Genomic DNA, 14984 nt, shown 5'->3' with positions numbered 1-14984 from the left:
ACTTGCTGTGGTATAATTCCTGACCTGACACATAACACTATTCAGTATGTTGAATGTTGGATGTTTGCGTCTTTAAGAATTATATTTACTTTAATTGGCATATGCAACATGAACTATTATAGTTGAAGACGCAATTTTAATAGCGACAGCATCGAAGTATTACTTCCATGGCGAGAGCAAATGCCAAATAATATAAAATGTTCATAGATCAATTATATGGAACGCCACATCTGCCTTATATTACAATAACCTTATCATTATGGGTAAAGATATATCATGAAGCAAATGTTCTATACTATAACGACATTTGACTATGATACTCTGTCATATTGCTATATCGCTAAGATATATTTATATACTATAAAGACACTTTGATACAACATGGAGCTAGCTACCTTTTCATACTATTCTGTCATTTCACTTTGTTATGAAGATAATATTTCATACTATGAAGACATCTTGATATAACATAGAGCTACATTTTCATACTGCTTTGTCATTTAACTAAACTATTATGTGATATTGCTGTCATAAAGATACATTTTATACTATAAAGATATCTTAATATAACATGAAACAACTTGTTCATACTATTTTGTCACCACAAGTGGAATGGCCTTTGATGAACGGCGATACATTTTGATAGATATATCTTATATGTTAAATTGTGTTAAACAGAATAATATAAATAGAAACTGTCCACCCAGATTCCTGTATAGACAATCAAGTTATTTAGGTGATTTTAAAGTATACAACCAACAGCTCAAAATTAACGTTGATACATCATTTCACACTACATGGTAACCAGTGTAAACATACAAGGATAAACAGGTTTTATACTTTGAACCTTGTTATCTGCACACATATAACTCTACCAACAATGAGAACTGACTTATTTTAATTAACATATATATACAAACTTTTGATCATGGAACACGTTTATGAGTAAGTAATTAAATGTAACCGTTTAGATGATATCAATTTCAACGGATATCAATTTTCTGATTTTGATTTATAATGGCGTTATATTAATGGTTATCACATTTCATTAATTTGAGCAGCTCTGAGTATTCTCTTCGAAGTTTGCCTTTCTCGAATTGGTAATTGTGGTGGCGGTTGGAAGCAAACATGTTCGAGGAGAATATGTAATTGCACTTCAACTTGGCTTGTAATTTCAACTGGCAAATTTAATCATATATACATTTAGACAGGTTTTGTTCTGTTGATGTATCTTTAGAAGTTTTTAGCTTTTAAATGTATGCGACGTTTCCGTAGATTTAACTTTGACAGATAATTCATCTGTTGGTGTAAAATCGACTGTTTTGTGCCCAATGAAATATATTAAGTTATGTCGAAAGACGTGCTTAATTGCCAATTATAGAAATACAAATTATTTCGTCTCTAAGCTAGATTTTCGCTGGTTTTTTTATAGTGTTAAATTTTGAAGAAAAAAATTTGGTTGATAGCGTCGAAAAACTAGTAAAAAGAATATTCTGATTCCGAAAAAAAAACCATGACCCCCAGTTGTTCCTCACTTGGAGTTAAATGGTTGCCCCTTATAATCGATGAAAACCATTACAATTTTTTTTCTCAAAATACTAAAATTCATGTAAAAAGTAAAATAACGAAAATACCAAACTCAAAGGGAAAAAAAACGGAATCTTCTTTTATCATATGTCAAAATCTAAAGCTCAAATATACCAAACGAATGAAAATCAAACTGTCATATTCCTGACTTGGAGCTTCAGGCATTTTCTTTTGAAATATAGTGGATTAATAAAGACAACAGTAGTATGCTGCTGTTCAAACGTCGATTTAGAGAAAACAGATCCGGTTAACAAATAAAAAAACCCGAGGGAAACATATCAACTATAAGAGGTAAACAACGGAACAACAGAAACACTTTAGTGCAACAAAACCAAACGTCATCATACATAGAATAAACTCATCATAGATACCAGGATTTAATTTTGTACATACGCCAGACGCGCGTTTCGTATACAAAAGACTAATTAGTGATGCTAGAATCCAAACAAGTTTAAAAGGCCAAATAAAGTACAAAGTTGAAGAGCATTGAGGACCAAAATTCCTAAAAGTTTTGCCAAATACAGCTAAGGTCATCTATTCCTGAGGTAGAGAAGCCTAGCTTAGTATTTCAAATTTTCAAAAGTTTTGTTAACACTTAATTTATTAATATGACTATATCAATGATAATTCATGTCAGCAAAACGAACATATTTATTGCCGATAAAAAAAAGTCCAGCATTTTGATAATATCATCTTCAGTGTATTTTCAAATAGAACCAGTGTGGTTTTTCACAAAATAAGAATTATAATAACCCAAAAACAAGAAATATATATCTACGATTCCCTTTTTTACAGAAAAAGCTCTGTTTAATTAGATGGTAAAGTCGATATTTCAATTGAGCATGGGGAATAGAAGTGTAAAGCTACGAAAAATCAAAGGTCTTAATGTTACTGCAAAATTGCAGAGATTGTGATATAAGATTTAGCAGTAGATGTTTAGAATTTTTGAGTATCCACACTTGATAAACAGCACTGGTTGAATATATCTCATCACAATATTTTTAGATGTCATCTTTTTATGTAGAAAATATAGTAGTCTGCACATTAGAAATATGTTAAGTCGAACATCTGGATGATCCAGCTATGTATCGTTCTTTATACGGAGTTTTGTGAAGGTTTGGTATCCTACTTTTACACCTGGTTTTATAGGTAGATATAGGTATATTCCTCTCAATATTCCTCTCACTTTTATGACAATAGCAACTTGCATTCTATAATATCGACAAAACTAGTGACTAAAACAATACGACGTAAAAGGTCAAAATGTACATAAGAAAAATGAAAGTCAACATAATAAATAAACCATATCACAATAACACAATAGGGGGATGTATAAAGAGTAAAATCACAAAAATACTGAACTCCGAGAAAAAATTCAAAACGAAAATTCCCCAATCCAAATGGCAAAATCAAAAACTCACACATCAAACAAATAGATAACAACTGTCATATTCCTGACTTGGTACAGACATTTTTTAGTTATAAAATGGTGAATTAAAATTGATTTTATAGCTAGCTAAACCTCTCCCTTGCATGTCAGTCGCATAAAATTTCATTATATTGACAACGATGTGTGAAAAAAATAAACAGAAATAATAGGTAAAAATGTCACAAATAGGGGTACAGTCTTCAAAAGTGTGTTATTATCTTTATCCATATAAAATCAAACAAATATGTAAACAAAGATTTACAATGAAGAGAAGTATAAGTAAAGAACCACTTCTTATGTTACGAAAAAGTAGTATCACAAAAATACTGAACTCCGAGGAAAATTCCAAACGGAAAGTCCCTAATCAAATGGCAAAATGAAAATACCGAACCACGCCAAAAGTCTATTACTAAAAATGAACTATACATTAGAGTTAAAAACAAAATGAACACTATTGCACACGATCAACGCTTTTACATCCCTGTAAAGTTATAATAAGAAGCCTTCAATTCTTCAAGTTATAATTACTTTTTCAAGCTACAAAAATACAATTAAGAGTTAAATATGAAGCTTTTCGTTAGGTTTTATATCTATTGTTTTAATATTGTCCCGGATAGCACGTGCAGTCATAGTTATTTTTATTTTAAACGGAAATAAAAGACAGTATCGGTAACTTCGACGTACCCGTACAAATACAGAATATTGGTGAGCTCCGCGGTTGCTGTCAGCCAATCAAATTACGGATTCTAATGACTACATTTAATGCAATTTCGCACGAATAAAGTATGCAAGACACACAAATCATACAAAGCACAAATAAACAACGTAAAGGACATTTGATATTCAAAGTACATTTATAAAGAACTTAAATCATGTTAAGTAGCACAGGCACTTGTCTCAGATCCCCCCCCCCTTATATACCTTACTATTATATTAAGGGATATAGGAAACAAATTCTGAGACAAGTGCCTGTCCTAAGAAGCTAAAAAAAGTACACAGAAATGTCAATCATTCAAGCAAAAATCGGAAAGAGTAAAGCACACAATGGCATGACTTTGTATCTAAATACTGTCACACTAAAAGCAGAGAGCATCAAACATTTGAATAATAATAATAATCTTTATTGTCATGTAAAAAAATTAAACATGTTTGTGACAAACTGAAAAACAAAAACTTAAGTATAATAGTCCCAGATATAGTATATATGTATTTATCATATGTTTAGTAGTAAATACAGTAGTTTTGCATATGTGATAAATAGCCTGTTGTTAAATCCATATCGCGTAACTTTGATGCGCACCCTTTATCGCATACCCTTTATCACACCCCTACCCTCTATCGCATACCCTTTATCACACCCCTACTTTTTTTTTTTTTTTAATTTTTTTACATAAAGTCAGTTTTGGTTTTTTTTTTTGGCTTGAAGAAAAATTTTCCTCAAAATAGGTAAATTTTTTGAATGACGTCATCGTTATGTGACGTTCACGAACGTCGAGTTTTCATATTGTATGTGACGTCACGAACGTCAAGTTTTCATATTTTTTGGCACACTAAATGCAACTATGAAAACTACAAAACACACAAATTAATACAATAATAAACAAAATATTTTTAAAACAACAGCACGCAAATTGTAAGGTAACCCAGGTGCTTCGGATAAGTAATTGAGCAGTTCTTTTAAGGCCTTTGAAACAAGACAAAAGTAGAACTGAAGGTAACCCAGTGCTATGGATCAGAAAACAGTTCATATAATATAATACTCTTCTGTTGAAATATATGATAAAGTGTATAATACATGACAAAATCCGTATCACATGCCGTATCACCCTCGACCAATATCATCCCTCGGGCCTCAAGGCCCTTGGGCTGATATTGATGTCTCGGGATGATACGACATATGATACGGATTTTGCCATGTATTATTCTCTATATATCAATTGTAGCAAGTTTGGTATATAGTGACAAATCAAAATACAAATTATATCATATTAATATACCACAAAACATTGGCAAAGCAAGAGTCCCCTGTCCTGAGTTCCATTGACTGTTTTAAACAGGAAACTAAACTTTATACCTGTTTAAATTTGATGGATTGAGTATATATTGTATTTCTTTTTTATTGTTAGTGCAACTCATAAAGTCAATATTTTGAGAAGCAATTTTAGAGAAGTAGTTATTTCTCAAATTTTTATTTATTTTGCAATGAAAGAAGAAATGACATTCATTATCTAACATGAGGGTACCAAAATTTCACCTATTTTGACAGTTCTTTCACCTACTATTATTCATGATCCAAACAAAAGTTCCCTTTCTATGTTTATTTTGTAGAACTATAATTACTCACTGTATGGTTTCACCAATTTAATTTTGAATCCATACTGAATTATTAAAAAATTAGTCTCAACAGACCTCCAAACTATCCATGATTCTGGAATGCAGATTTCCCAAATTTCTGCCAAACTTAAATTCACATCCTTTAAAATTTGTTTTTAGTTTTTTTCAAATATTTAGAACAATTTATCATTACTAATCCATGCTCACTATTCATTTCTGAATAAATGGAGGCTTGTAACATGTTTTATTTGTTCATTTTTAAAAGTTTCCGTACATTTTACCTTTTGCAGTGATACATCATCTGTTGATGTATACTAATAATGTTTTGTGCATATTTGAATATATTTACTTATGTTGAAAGATGTGCATAATGTCAAATAATAAAAACAAAAATACAAATTGTTTTGTCTCTAAGAAAACATATAAGATTTCCGCTACAATTTGGGTAACCGGTGCAATTTGGATACCGTGACGTTATATCTTTAATAGGGCAAAAATGGCATAATCTAAGATTTCGTGGTACTTTTTTTTTTTTTCTTTTTTTTTTTTATATATCTACCTCATTAAAGTTCCAGACTATGATCTAACATGAGGGTACCTAAATTTAGTAATATTAAAGTTATGTTAAATAATTTAATAATCTAATATATATCTTCAGGATAATGTTTTATCATTTTTAACGTAATAAAACGAAAACGTGATAACCGACGGGAAATTCTGAAGTCACAAGGAACACATGTGATGATATGGATGAGCAGATACAAAATAAAGAGGTATAATAGTAATGGTTCATATGATCCAAAAAACACGTTATGGACCACGCTCTGATTGGCTTATTTATTTTTAAATTTTGTTATCTATCATACGAGATTTATTGTACGAAAAAGAGTAGAATAAATCCGAATAGCATTGAGAACCAATTGTATGATAGATAACAAAATGAAAAATAAATAAGCCAATCATGGCGTGATCCATAACGTGGATTTTAGATCATAAGAACCACAACTATTATACCTCAAATAAACAGAGGGTAACTGACGAAAGTGAAACAACTGGAATGATGGAAGGTAACATAGCAAAGACTATTCCGGATTCTTTGATGGAGAGGTTATCAACAGACAAAGATTTCAAACAACGTTTTTTAATATGGATATTCCTATGCTGGGCATTTATTGTATTGGTAAATATAAATTCTATGTTATATGGACAAGGTCTTTTTTTTTATGTTTCTGTCTACCTTGCGGAAACTGATGCGAAAGAAATCATTATCAACTTTTTTTTAATTGAATTTTCAAATTAAAGTTACTCATAATGATCTGCTTTACACTTAAAATTTATAAAACGACGAAGTAATATTCAATTCGTGTGCGTCCGGCGGGAATACAAAATTTAATCCTGGTTTCTATGATAAGTTTATTTACAACCACTGGGTCGATGCCACTGCTGGTGGAGTTTTAATTCCCCGAGGGTATTACCAGCCCAGTAGTGAGCACTTCTGTGCTTACATGCGTTATCATTGCTATGGTCATATTAATAAAATTAACTGCTTGAATTTGAATTTTTGATATACTAAGGCTGTTCTACCTCAGGAATAGATTATCTCAGCTGTATTTGGCAAAACTTTTAGTAATTTTGGTCCTCACTGCTTTTCAACTTCGTACTTTATTTGGTCTTTTAAACTTTTTTGGATTCGAGCGTCACTGATGAGTCTTTTGTAGACAAAACGCGCGTCTGGCGGAAATACAAAATTTAATTCTGGTATCTATGATGAGTTTATTTCCTAGATGACAATTAATGTCAAATATCCAAATGATGACATATTTGAGACTTAAAAAAAAAAATTAACTGTTCAAAGTGATTTTACTATATTACAGTATTCATAAATCATTTAACACCAATATTAAAATGTTTTGAGTCTTTTTTGTTTTTGTTTTGCATTTATATTCCTCTCCCTTCGGCTGTGTTTTAAAAAAAAATAGTTCCAGAATAAAATAAAATTTAGAATTAAAATAGGGAATGTGTCAAAGAGACAACAACCCGACCATAGAGCAGTAAACAGCCGGATGCAACCAATGGGTCTTCAACACAGCGAAAGAATCGCGCACCCGGAGAAACTTGAAAAAATTCTCACTTTTTTGGTTTTGTTTCTTTTAATATGCATATCTCTATTGGATCTACATGTTTATAATGCAAAAGGTTAAAGTTTTCTTTGTGTACAACGTTATATATGGCAAGATACTAGATTATGACATGTCATTTTCCATATTAACCCTGGTATCAGCCTTAGACTCTCATATCAAACCAGAGAGCCTTAGGCCGAGGGCTTGATATGGGTCGTGGGCTGATACCACTACCAATATGGGAAATGACATGTTATTATCTATCTAGATTTAGATTTAGTATTTTATTAAAGTCTCACCACATTAATTTAAAAATAATAACAGTTTCATTTTCTCGAGATAACGATATATTAAACCGAGATAACAATATAATAATCCGAGATCACGATATAATAATCCGAGATCTCGATATAATAAATCGAGATAACGATATAATAAATCGAGATAACGATTTAATAATCCGAGATAACTTTTTAAAATCCGAGATCTCGATATAACAATTTCGTTTTAACGAGATAACGATATATTTTTTATCGAGATCTCGGTAAAACGGTAATGTTTTATCGTGATCTCGAATTACAAATATATTTTCTTATGTTTTGTGTGTCCCCTTATGTTTTGTGTGTCCCCTTACGGCTTCCGTACATAACAACAAACTTTAAATGCACATTGTATGTACCAATCTTACAAAAATTATGAGAGACTGTACAAACAATATTATTAAAATACAATTTGATATTGTACATATTATATATAATATACATTTGCTTATGAATATCAATAAAACACACAATAATTAATTATATATATGAAAAAAAATCTTCTGATTAAAATGTTTTAGCAGGTTCTAGCGACACTTTCAAGAACTTTATCATTATTAAATAAAATTTAAAAAAAATCTATCACATGTTTTCAAGCTGGAGAAAAAATAAAGTATACATCAAATTATATTTAATATTTTCAAAATAAATTCAAATCATTTGAATAAATAAATAAAAATGTAACTAACTAACTAGTACATGCAAATATAAATACAGAATTAAACATAGAGACAGCAATTGTGACACTATTAACAAACAATAGACAAAATATCCTCATCAATATTATGCAATTATTCCCACATCAAAATACATTTTTCTATATGTAAAAGAAATCTGTTGAAAACATCAGTCTCCGAACAGTTAATTAAATATCTAAATTTATCAAAACTGTATTAATTACGAAAACATGGCATAATATTAACAATGTCAACATTACACTAAACTTTTTCCTATCCTCTTGATAGAGGTTACATTCACATATAACATGAAACTCATCTTCAATTTTGTTATCAATACAATGTTTACATATCATTTGATCCAAAGGCGTATTATTAGTTACATAGTGTGTTAGTGACCTAATACGATATATACGGGGTCAGTAAATTCCATATGGGATGAGAGCTTGGAACCCTATATGGAATTTACTGACCCCGTATAGATCTGTAAACACAAAGAAATTAAGAGTGAAAGATCTTAACGGGATTCCCCTTCGACATATTGGGATCGTGGTAACTTCAGTTACCATCATGCGCTTGTCAATAGTGAATATTAAATTATATTTCTGTATAAAATATAACAGCTAGGAATGCAGAAGTTAAATGTCGACAATTTTAAAACAATGCATGGAAAACACATTAAAAAGCTTGATATAATTCATAAATGCATTCATGAAGCATAAAACATGTAATGAATGCTTCTTGTAATAGTTTTATATGGTTGTAAGCGTTTATAGTGCGAATATTTTAAACATGAAGCATTTTCCCAAAAAAAAAACACAACCCCTAAAAGATGATGGTTGTACGCAGGTCCTGGAGTACTATATTAACTGTTTGCATGGATTGTCAATGTCGACAATGACATCTGTTACAGTGAAGAGTGAAATAAAAACAGGAATCAATGTACTTTTGACCCTTTTATCTTTATATGCATTACGTGGATCAATTTTTAGTCAAGGTTAAAAAAAAAAGTTAAATAATGGACCGAAAACGCTGTAAAATGTAAATGTTTCATTGTTAAATTTCTGAGGAATTACAAGTTGACAGTTTTAAAAATGAGAACGTTTATTGAATCGTGGATTAACTAATATTTCAATTCTAGCTGATATAAATGTGATTCGTAATGATTCTGATACCGTATATTAAACGCAGCAAATGGCATTAAAACTAACTTTGAACCGTTCTGGAAGCAAATGCCATTGGATTCTTTTTTACATGGAAACTTTGATATTTTATTTTGTGAGTCTTTGTTTACTCCTTGGTTTTGATTGTTATTGTCTTTATTGCCTGACTGACTTTAATTTTGTATGATTAGGGATGGGTTATGAGCCAGCTTGGACCTTCCTTGTTGGATCTCGAGAAATTAACAGACAGTACGTTAGAGGAAGCTTCTTGGTTTGTAACAGCAACTTTCATTGGTTATTTATGTGGTTCAGTGATCAGTGGCGGACTGTTTGGACGAATGAATGCAAATCGAATCATTTTAATTGGCCTTTTCATGCTGGCGTCTACATCAGCTGCGATTCCTTTTTCTGTAATATATGAAGTAATGGTATTAATGCACATTTTTAAGGGAATAGGAGGTGGCTTATTGGATGCAGGTTTGTATAATTATCAACATGATACAATTTTAACAGAGTCAATTGCTATGTAGATATATTTTTTACCACATTCCATGTCACACCTAAGGCATACATGTAAACGTTTATAATCAACACGAATGTGCAACTTCAAACTCTTTAAGCAGTGTTATATAAATCTTTATAAGATTACTATGGATTCATGTTTTTCTTGTATCGATTTTTAGTGATTGACTGAGAAAAAAATATTTCGAGGGTATTAAAATTCGTTGTTGATCTTAATTTGTTTCGTATTTAAGTAACCGAAAATTTGTTCGCCTTATATTTCATATATTTTGCATCTACCCATGAACTTTTGTTTAAACGATTTAAATAGTATCTTAAACTCGTGGTGTATATGCAAATCATATATTTTAGCTTATTTTCATATTCTAGACAATTTGGAAAAAAAGTTCTTCAAAGTTTCATTTCATAGAGTAAAACTTTATTGTAGCGTGTGCCATTATGTAATATATGTAGAAAAAAATAAATGTAAATGTCTTTTAACATTTCCGAAAGTGTGTCCCTTTTGGATATCAGAACAAATATATGAATTTCTCAAAACGAGGGCAACAATTATGTCCTTTTGACTTACCTGCTGCAAAAAAAAGACGAAGTGTTCTGTTAAAATAATCTTACGTGAAAGTGTTGCAAAAGAGGGGTGAAAGATACTAGAGGAACAGTCAAACTCATAAATTGAAAACAAAATGACTACACCATGGCTAAAAATGAAAAAGACAAACAGACAAATAACAGTTCACAAGAAACACCATAGAAAACATAAGACTAAGCAACACGAATCCCACCAAAAACTGGGGGTGATCTCAGTGCTCCGGAAGGGTAAGCAGATCCATATCTACATTATTGTTTTTTTATATCACTGCTAACTTTTAGCTGGACATTCTGTCTTTATTCTGAAGTTCCGAGAAGAAGAATCTGCCCGGTCGTACATGCAAACGCTACATTTCATTTATGCAGTAGGTGGAATTTTATCACCAATTGCTACATCGCCATTTCTTCTGCCAACGCCCTCAAATGAAAACAATGAAACACAGTGGCAATCGACAACTAAATCATATGACGCAATGTTTTCCAATGCTGGAATGTCTGGTATATTAACAACAAACAGCAATGGTCTAAATTTTACCAATACGACTATTAACGATTCAACTGCTTACAATGATAACAAATCAGAAATTGGAGGACAAGAGTCAATTCTTTACCAAGCTTACCTGATATCAACAGGTTTGTGTCTAACTGCAGCGATTCCCTTTTTATGTTTATGTTGGCAAAGCAGATCCGAATATCGTATGGATACCAAGAACCCGGATGGAATGGAATATAGACATAGAAAACTACCTCTACCATTTAAATTACTCATACTCGTTTTAATGAGTTTATTTATAGGAGTGGATAATGGACTTGAAGACACGTACTTTGGTTTTTTTACAGCGTTCACTGTTAATCAGTTTCAATGGACGAAGCAAACAGGCTCATATCTTGTCTCTGTTTACTGGGCGGCGTATGCATTTGGACGCTTTACTGCAATTTTCATTGCAAAACATTTTAAGCCATCAACATTGTTACGAGTTTATATCAATATCGTATTGGCAGGCACAATTGGAATATTTCTTTCTACAAAGTTTGGATTCCCCACTGGAATTTGGATATTTTCACCAGTAGTAGGATTTTCAATATCTGTGTTCTTTCCGTCGATACTTCTCTGGACAGAAGAGGACTTTGTTCCTGTAACTGGAAAAGTAGCCTCTCTTCTAATGTTTTCTGCTTCACTTGGATCGATGATTAATCCGATAATGATAGGGTACTTAATGGATAACCTGTCTCCTAAATGGTTCATTTATATAACATTGGGTCAAACTATTGTCTTGCTTGTTTTAGTTTGGACTATTACATTTGTGTCCAGACAAGCAAATACATATTCGTTTGAAAACGAAATTCAAATGAGTGTTGAATCAGAAGAAAACAGGAAATCTAGGAGGTGAGTACAATATACTTAGCATTAGTTTCAATGACGCATGACGTGTGGACATTAAAGAGACTATATGAAATGAACTTTTACTCTAGGAAAATATCATTTATTCATCAGCAGTTTTTTTTTTGCTTTGAAGAAGATTTCAGTTACATCAAGTACCCCAAGATCGGTTCCTTTTCCTTTATGTTAAGCATTCATGTGCATCGTGCCAATCCAATGAGAACCCTACTTCACTAGTTTTTACAGTTCAGTCGACCTTGATTTACTGTGGTGATTCACAAGTGCTTTAGACAAGGGGAGGGTTGAGCTCTCGTAACATGACTGACCCCGATGCATATGCATTTAATTTATAAAGACATCTTGTATACTTTTTAGTGCGTTTAATATTTGACCTTTTTTTTGGTTTAACTTTCTTCATTCAAGAGTCACTGATGAGTCTTATACAGACACAATTTTAATGCCTGAATCTATGATGAGTTCATTTTTAATAACTGAATCAATGGCAATACAAGAGGTTTCGACAGCCTGGTAGCATCGCTTCTGCCTTGACGTGAATTACTTTAGTATCTATTTTTTTTATTCGTTCGTCAGTGATGAGCGCGTATAAATCGGGTAGGATGGCAAAGTTCATTTACATGTACTACTATTGGCCAGCACGATTGAATTTCAATAGGTAACAAGCAGATGGCAGTTCAAAATTTAAAAAATCCTAAAATTTACAGACATCTTTTTCGTCGACTTTTAATTTAAATGCAACAGCAGTAAACCGCTTTTCAAATCTCATAAATAGATTGAGAAAGACAACTCCAGGTTACAAACAAAATCGAGGGAACCACATCAACTATAAGAGGAAAAGAAAGGAACCACAGAACCTTCGGAATTCAACAGAAACTCGCCAACTCACATACTAGAAAAGAACTATTTGATTACAACTGCAATATTCCTGACTTGGTAAAGGGCATTTTAGTGTAAAAACGGTGTGTTGAACCTGGTTTACTGACAAGCCAAACCTCCCACTTTATAACAATGTTACAAAATATCACTCAAACACTAAGTGACAGAAATACAACACACACACACATTCATAACAGAGAAACGCATAAACAAATAAAGACGACAAAACATGCATATGTAAACCACAATACAACACTATTGTCACTGTGATGTCTTTCGTCTTTTTTCTCCATACGAAGTCTGACAAATCTTACAACGATTCAGCAATTTCCTAAGATTTAGTGACTGTTTGATTTTTTAATCAAAATACACGATGTTATTTTTATATCGACATCCAGTTTATTAAAGATAAAAAAACAATTATACGATCTAATACAGTGTACGCTTTTAAAAAATAAATTAAACCAGTGATATACGTTCTTGTATAAATAGAAAAACAAACTTAAAAAATGACATAAAAACAAAATAAACAGTCGTACTATTTTATATCAATATGTTTGGAAAGCATTTTGTTTATGCCCTAATAAAAGATAGACATTGACAACTTAACAGATACAATTGAATGAATATGCATAAAACTTTACAGTCGGTAAAAATCGAGTTACCGAACGGTTCCCGTTGACTGATTGACTGATTGGAATAAATGAAATAATAGTATATTACACATATGAAATACACACATTCAAACTTAAACAAAGGAAGAAAATTCTATAACTTTACTGTTAAAAAATATCTTTAACTAGTATATATATCCCTTTTATGCAGAGGTTATGTCCACCTTTATAAAAATGAATTCAAACATATTTTATTACAAATGATATCGGATATGTTCCTTACGTCGTAACTACAATCCCCTTCCCTTTCATGAATGTGACCTACCGAATTAGACTATTTACCGGATTTGTAATCACATAAGCAACACGACGGGTGCCACATGTGGAGCAGGATCTGCTTACCCTTCCGGAGCACCTGAGATCACCACTAGTTTTTGGTGGGGTTCATGTTGTTTATTCTTTAGTTTTCTATGTTGTGTCATGTGTACTATTGTTTTTCTGTTTGTCTTTTTCATTTTTAGCCATGGCGTTGTCAGTTTGTTTTAGATTTATGAGTTTGACTGTCCCTTTGGTATCTTTCGTCCCTCTTTTATTACTTTGTTCGCATTTATAGTCGAGAAATGTAAATACTCGTGTATTGTTTCTGAACAGATCTAGTTTTTAAAAAATGCTTCGATTAGAGTTATTTGACTTTGGAAAGTTTTTAAGCATAATTGGGTTTAATAATATTATGACCCGCATTTCCAATTTTCACGACCATTTTAATCAAAATAATGTTAAAATGTAGACACTTATAAGTCTTTCAGTTATTGTGTACACTTTTTTAGCAGTCGATTCCAATCTGTTATCTTTATTTTCAGAGTATCAATTGCAAGTGTCATTAGTTTACCTGTGCTACAACCTGGTGCGTCTGAAATGCCATGCTCTAGTTAAGGGAAGCTTGTTCGTGACCTAGAATTCTGAGTGTGTCAAACGTCTGAAGTTACCTCCATAAGAATCAAGCCTAAAATATTGAAAGCAATTTAGCTTCGAGTCAACTATTTTCAACTGACAACAAGGTTAATATCTGAAGAACAATGATTTTTCAAGAAGGATAATAACTGAGAAAGAGTATTTAATCTGTCCTGACCAAACAGTGTTATGGATAGACAATTTAGATGAAAACAAGACTAATATTTCTACAGTTTGCATCAACAAAAAATAGATTTTGATAGTCGCTTGTTATTCAGATGAAAACTCAACAGTTTTTGACTGCTTACAATCATTCGAAAATACTATTGAATATAATTTTTGATAAATATAGCTTTTTTCATAGAAAACTTCTGACCAGGCATTAAACATAATAAATGTTCATGCTG

The 14984-nt window shown here is 31.6% G+C and overlaps 1 protein-coding gene across 1 annotated transcript; it reads left to right on the top strand.

Annotated features, from left to right (window-relative positions):
- Nucleotides 1–875: 875 nt before the first annotated feature.
- On the top strand, nucleotides 876–14673 carry LOC139511738 (sodium-dependent glucose transporter 1A-like). Its single transcript, XM_071298782.1, has 6 exons — nucleotides 876–945; nucleotides 6009–6123; nucleotides 6378–6530; nucleotides 9822–10107; nucleotides 11020–12124; nucleotides 14487–14673. The coding sequence occupies exons 2-6, from the start codon at nucleotides 6097–6099 to the stop codon at nucleotides 14557–14559; spliced, it is 1644 nt and encodes a 547-aa protein (XP_071154883.1). The 5' UTR covers nucleotides 876–945; nucleotides 6009–6096; the 3' UTR covers nucleotides 14560–14673.
- Nucleotides 14674–14984: the final 311 nt, after the last annotated feature.

This window comes from Mytilus edulis, chromosome 2 (assembly GCF_963676685.1).
Source record: "Mytilus edulis chromosome 2, xbMytEdul2.2, whole genome shotgun sequence".
In the NCBI taxonomy this organism is placed as follows: domain Eukaryota; kingdom Metazoa; phylum Mollusca; class Bivalvia; order Mytilida; family Mytilidae; genus Mytilus; species Mytilus edulis.
This window is presented reverse-complemented; position numbering and strand designations above follow the sequence as displayed.

Bases quoted from the DNA above. Each gene is read 5' to 3' on its own strand.
- LOC139511738 (XM_071298782.1), top strand. From the start codon at position 6,097: ATGGATGAGCAGATACAAAATAAAGAG. The intron at 6,124-6,377 runs GTATAATAGTAA...TCAAATAAACAG, and splicing joins AGCAGATACAAAATAAAGAG to AGGGTAACTGACGAAAGTGA. The intron at 12,125-14,486 runs GTGAGTACAATA...CTTTATTTTCAG, and splicing joins GAAAACAGGAAATCTAGGAG to AGTATCAATTGCAAGTGTCA.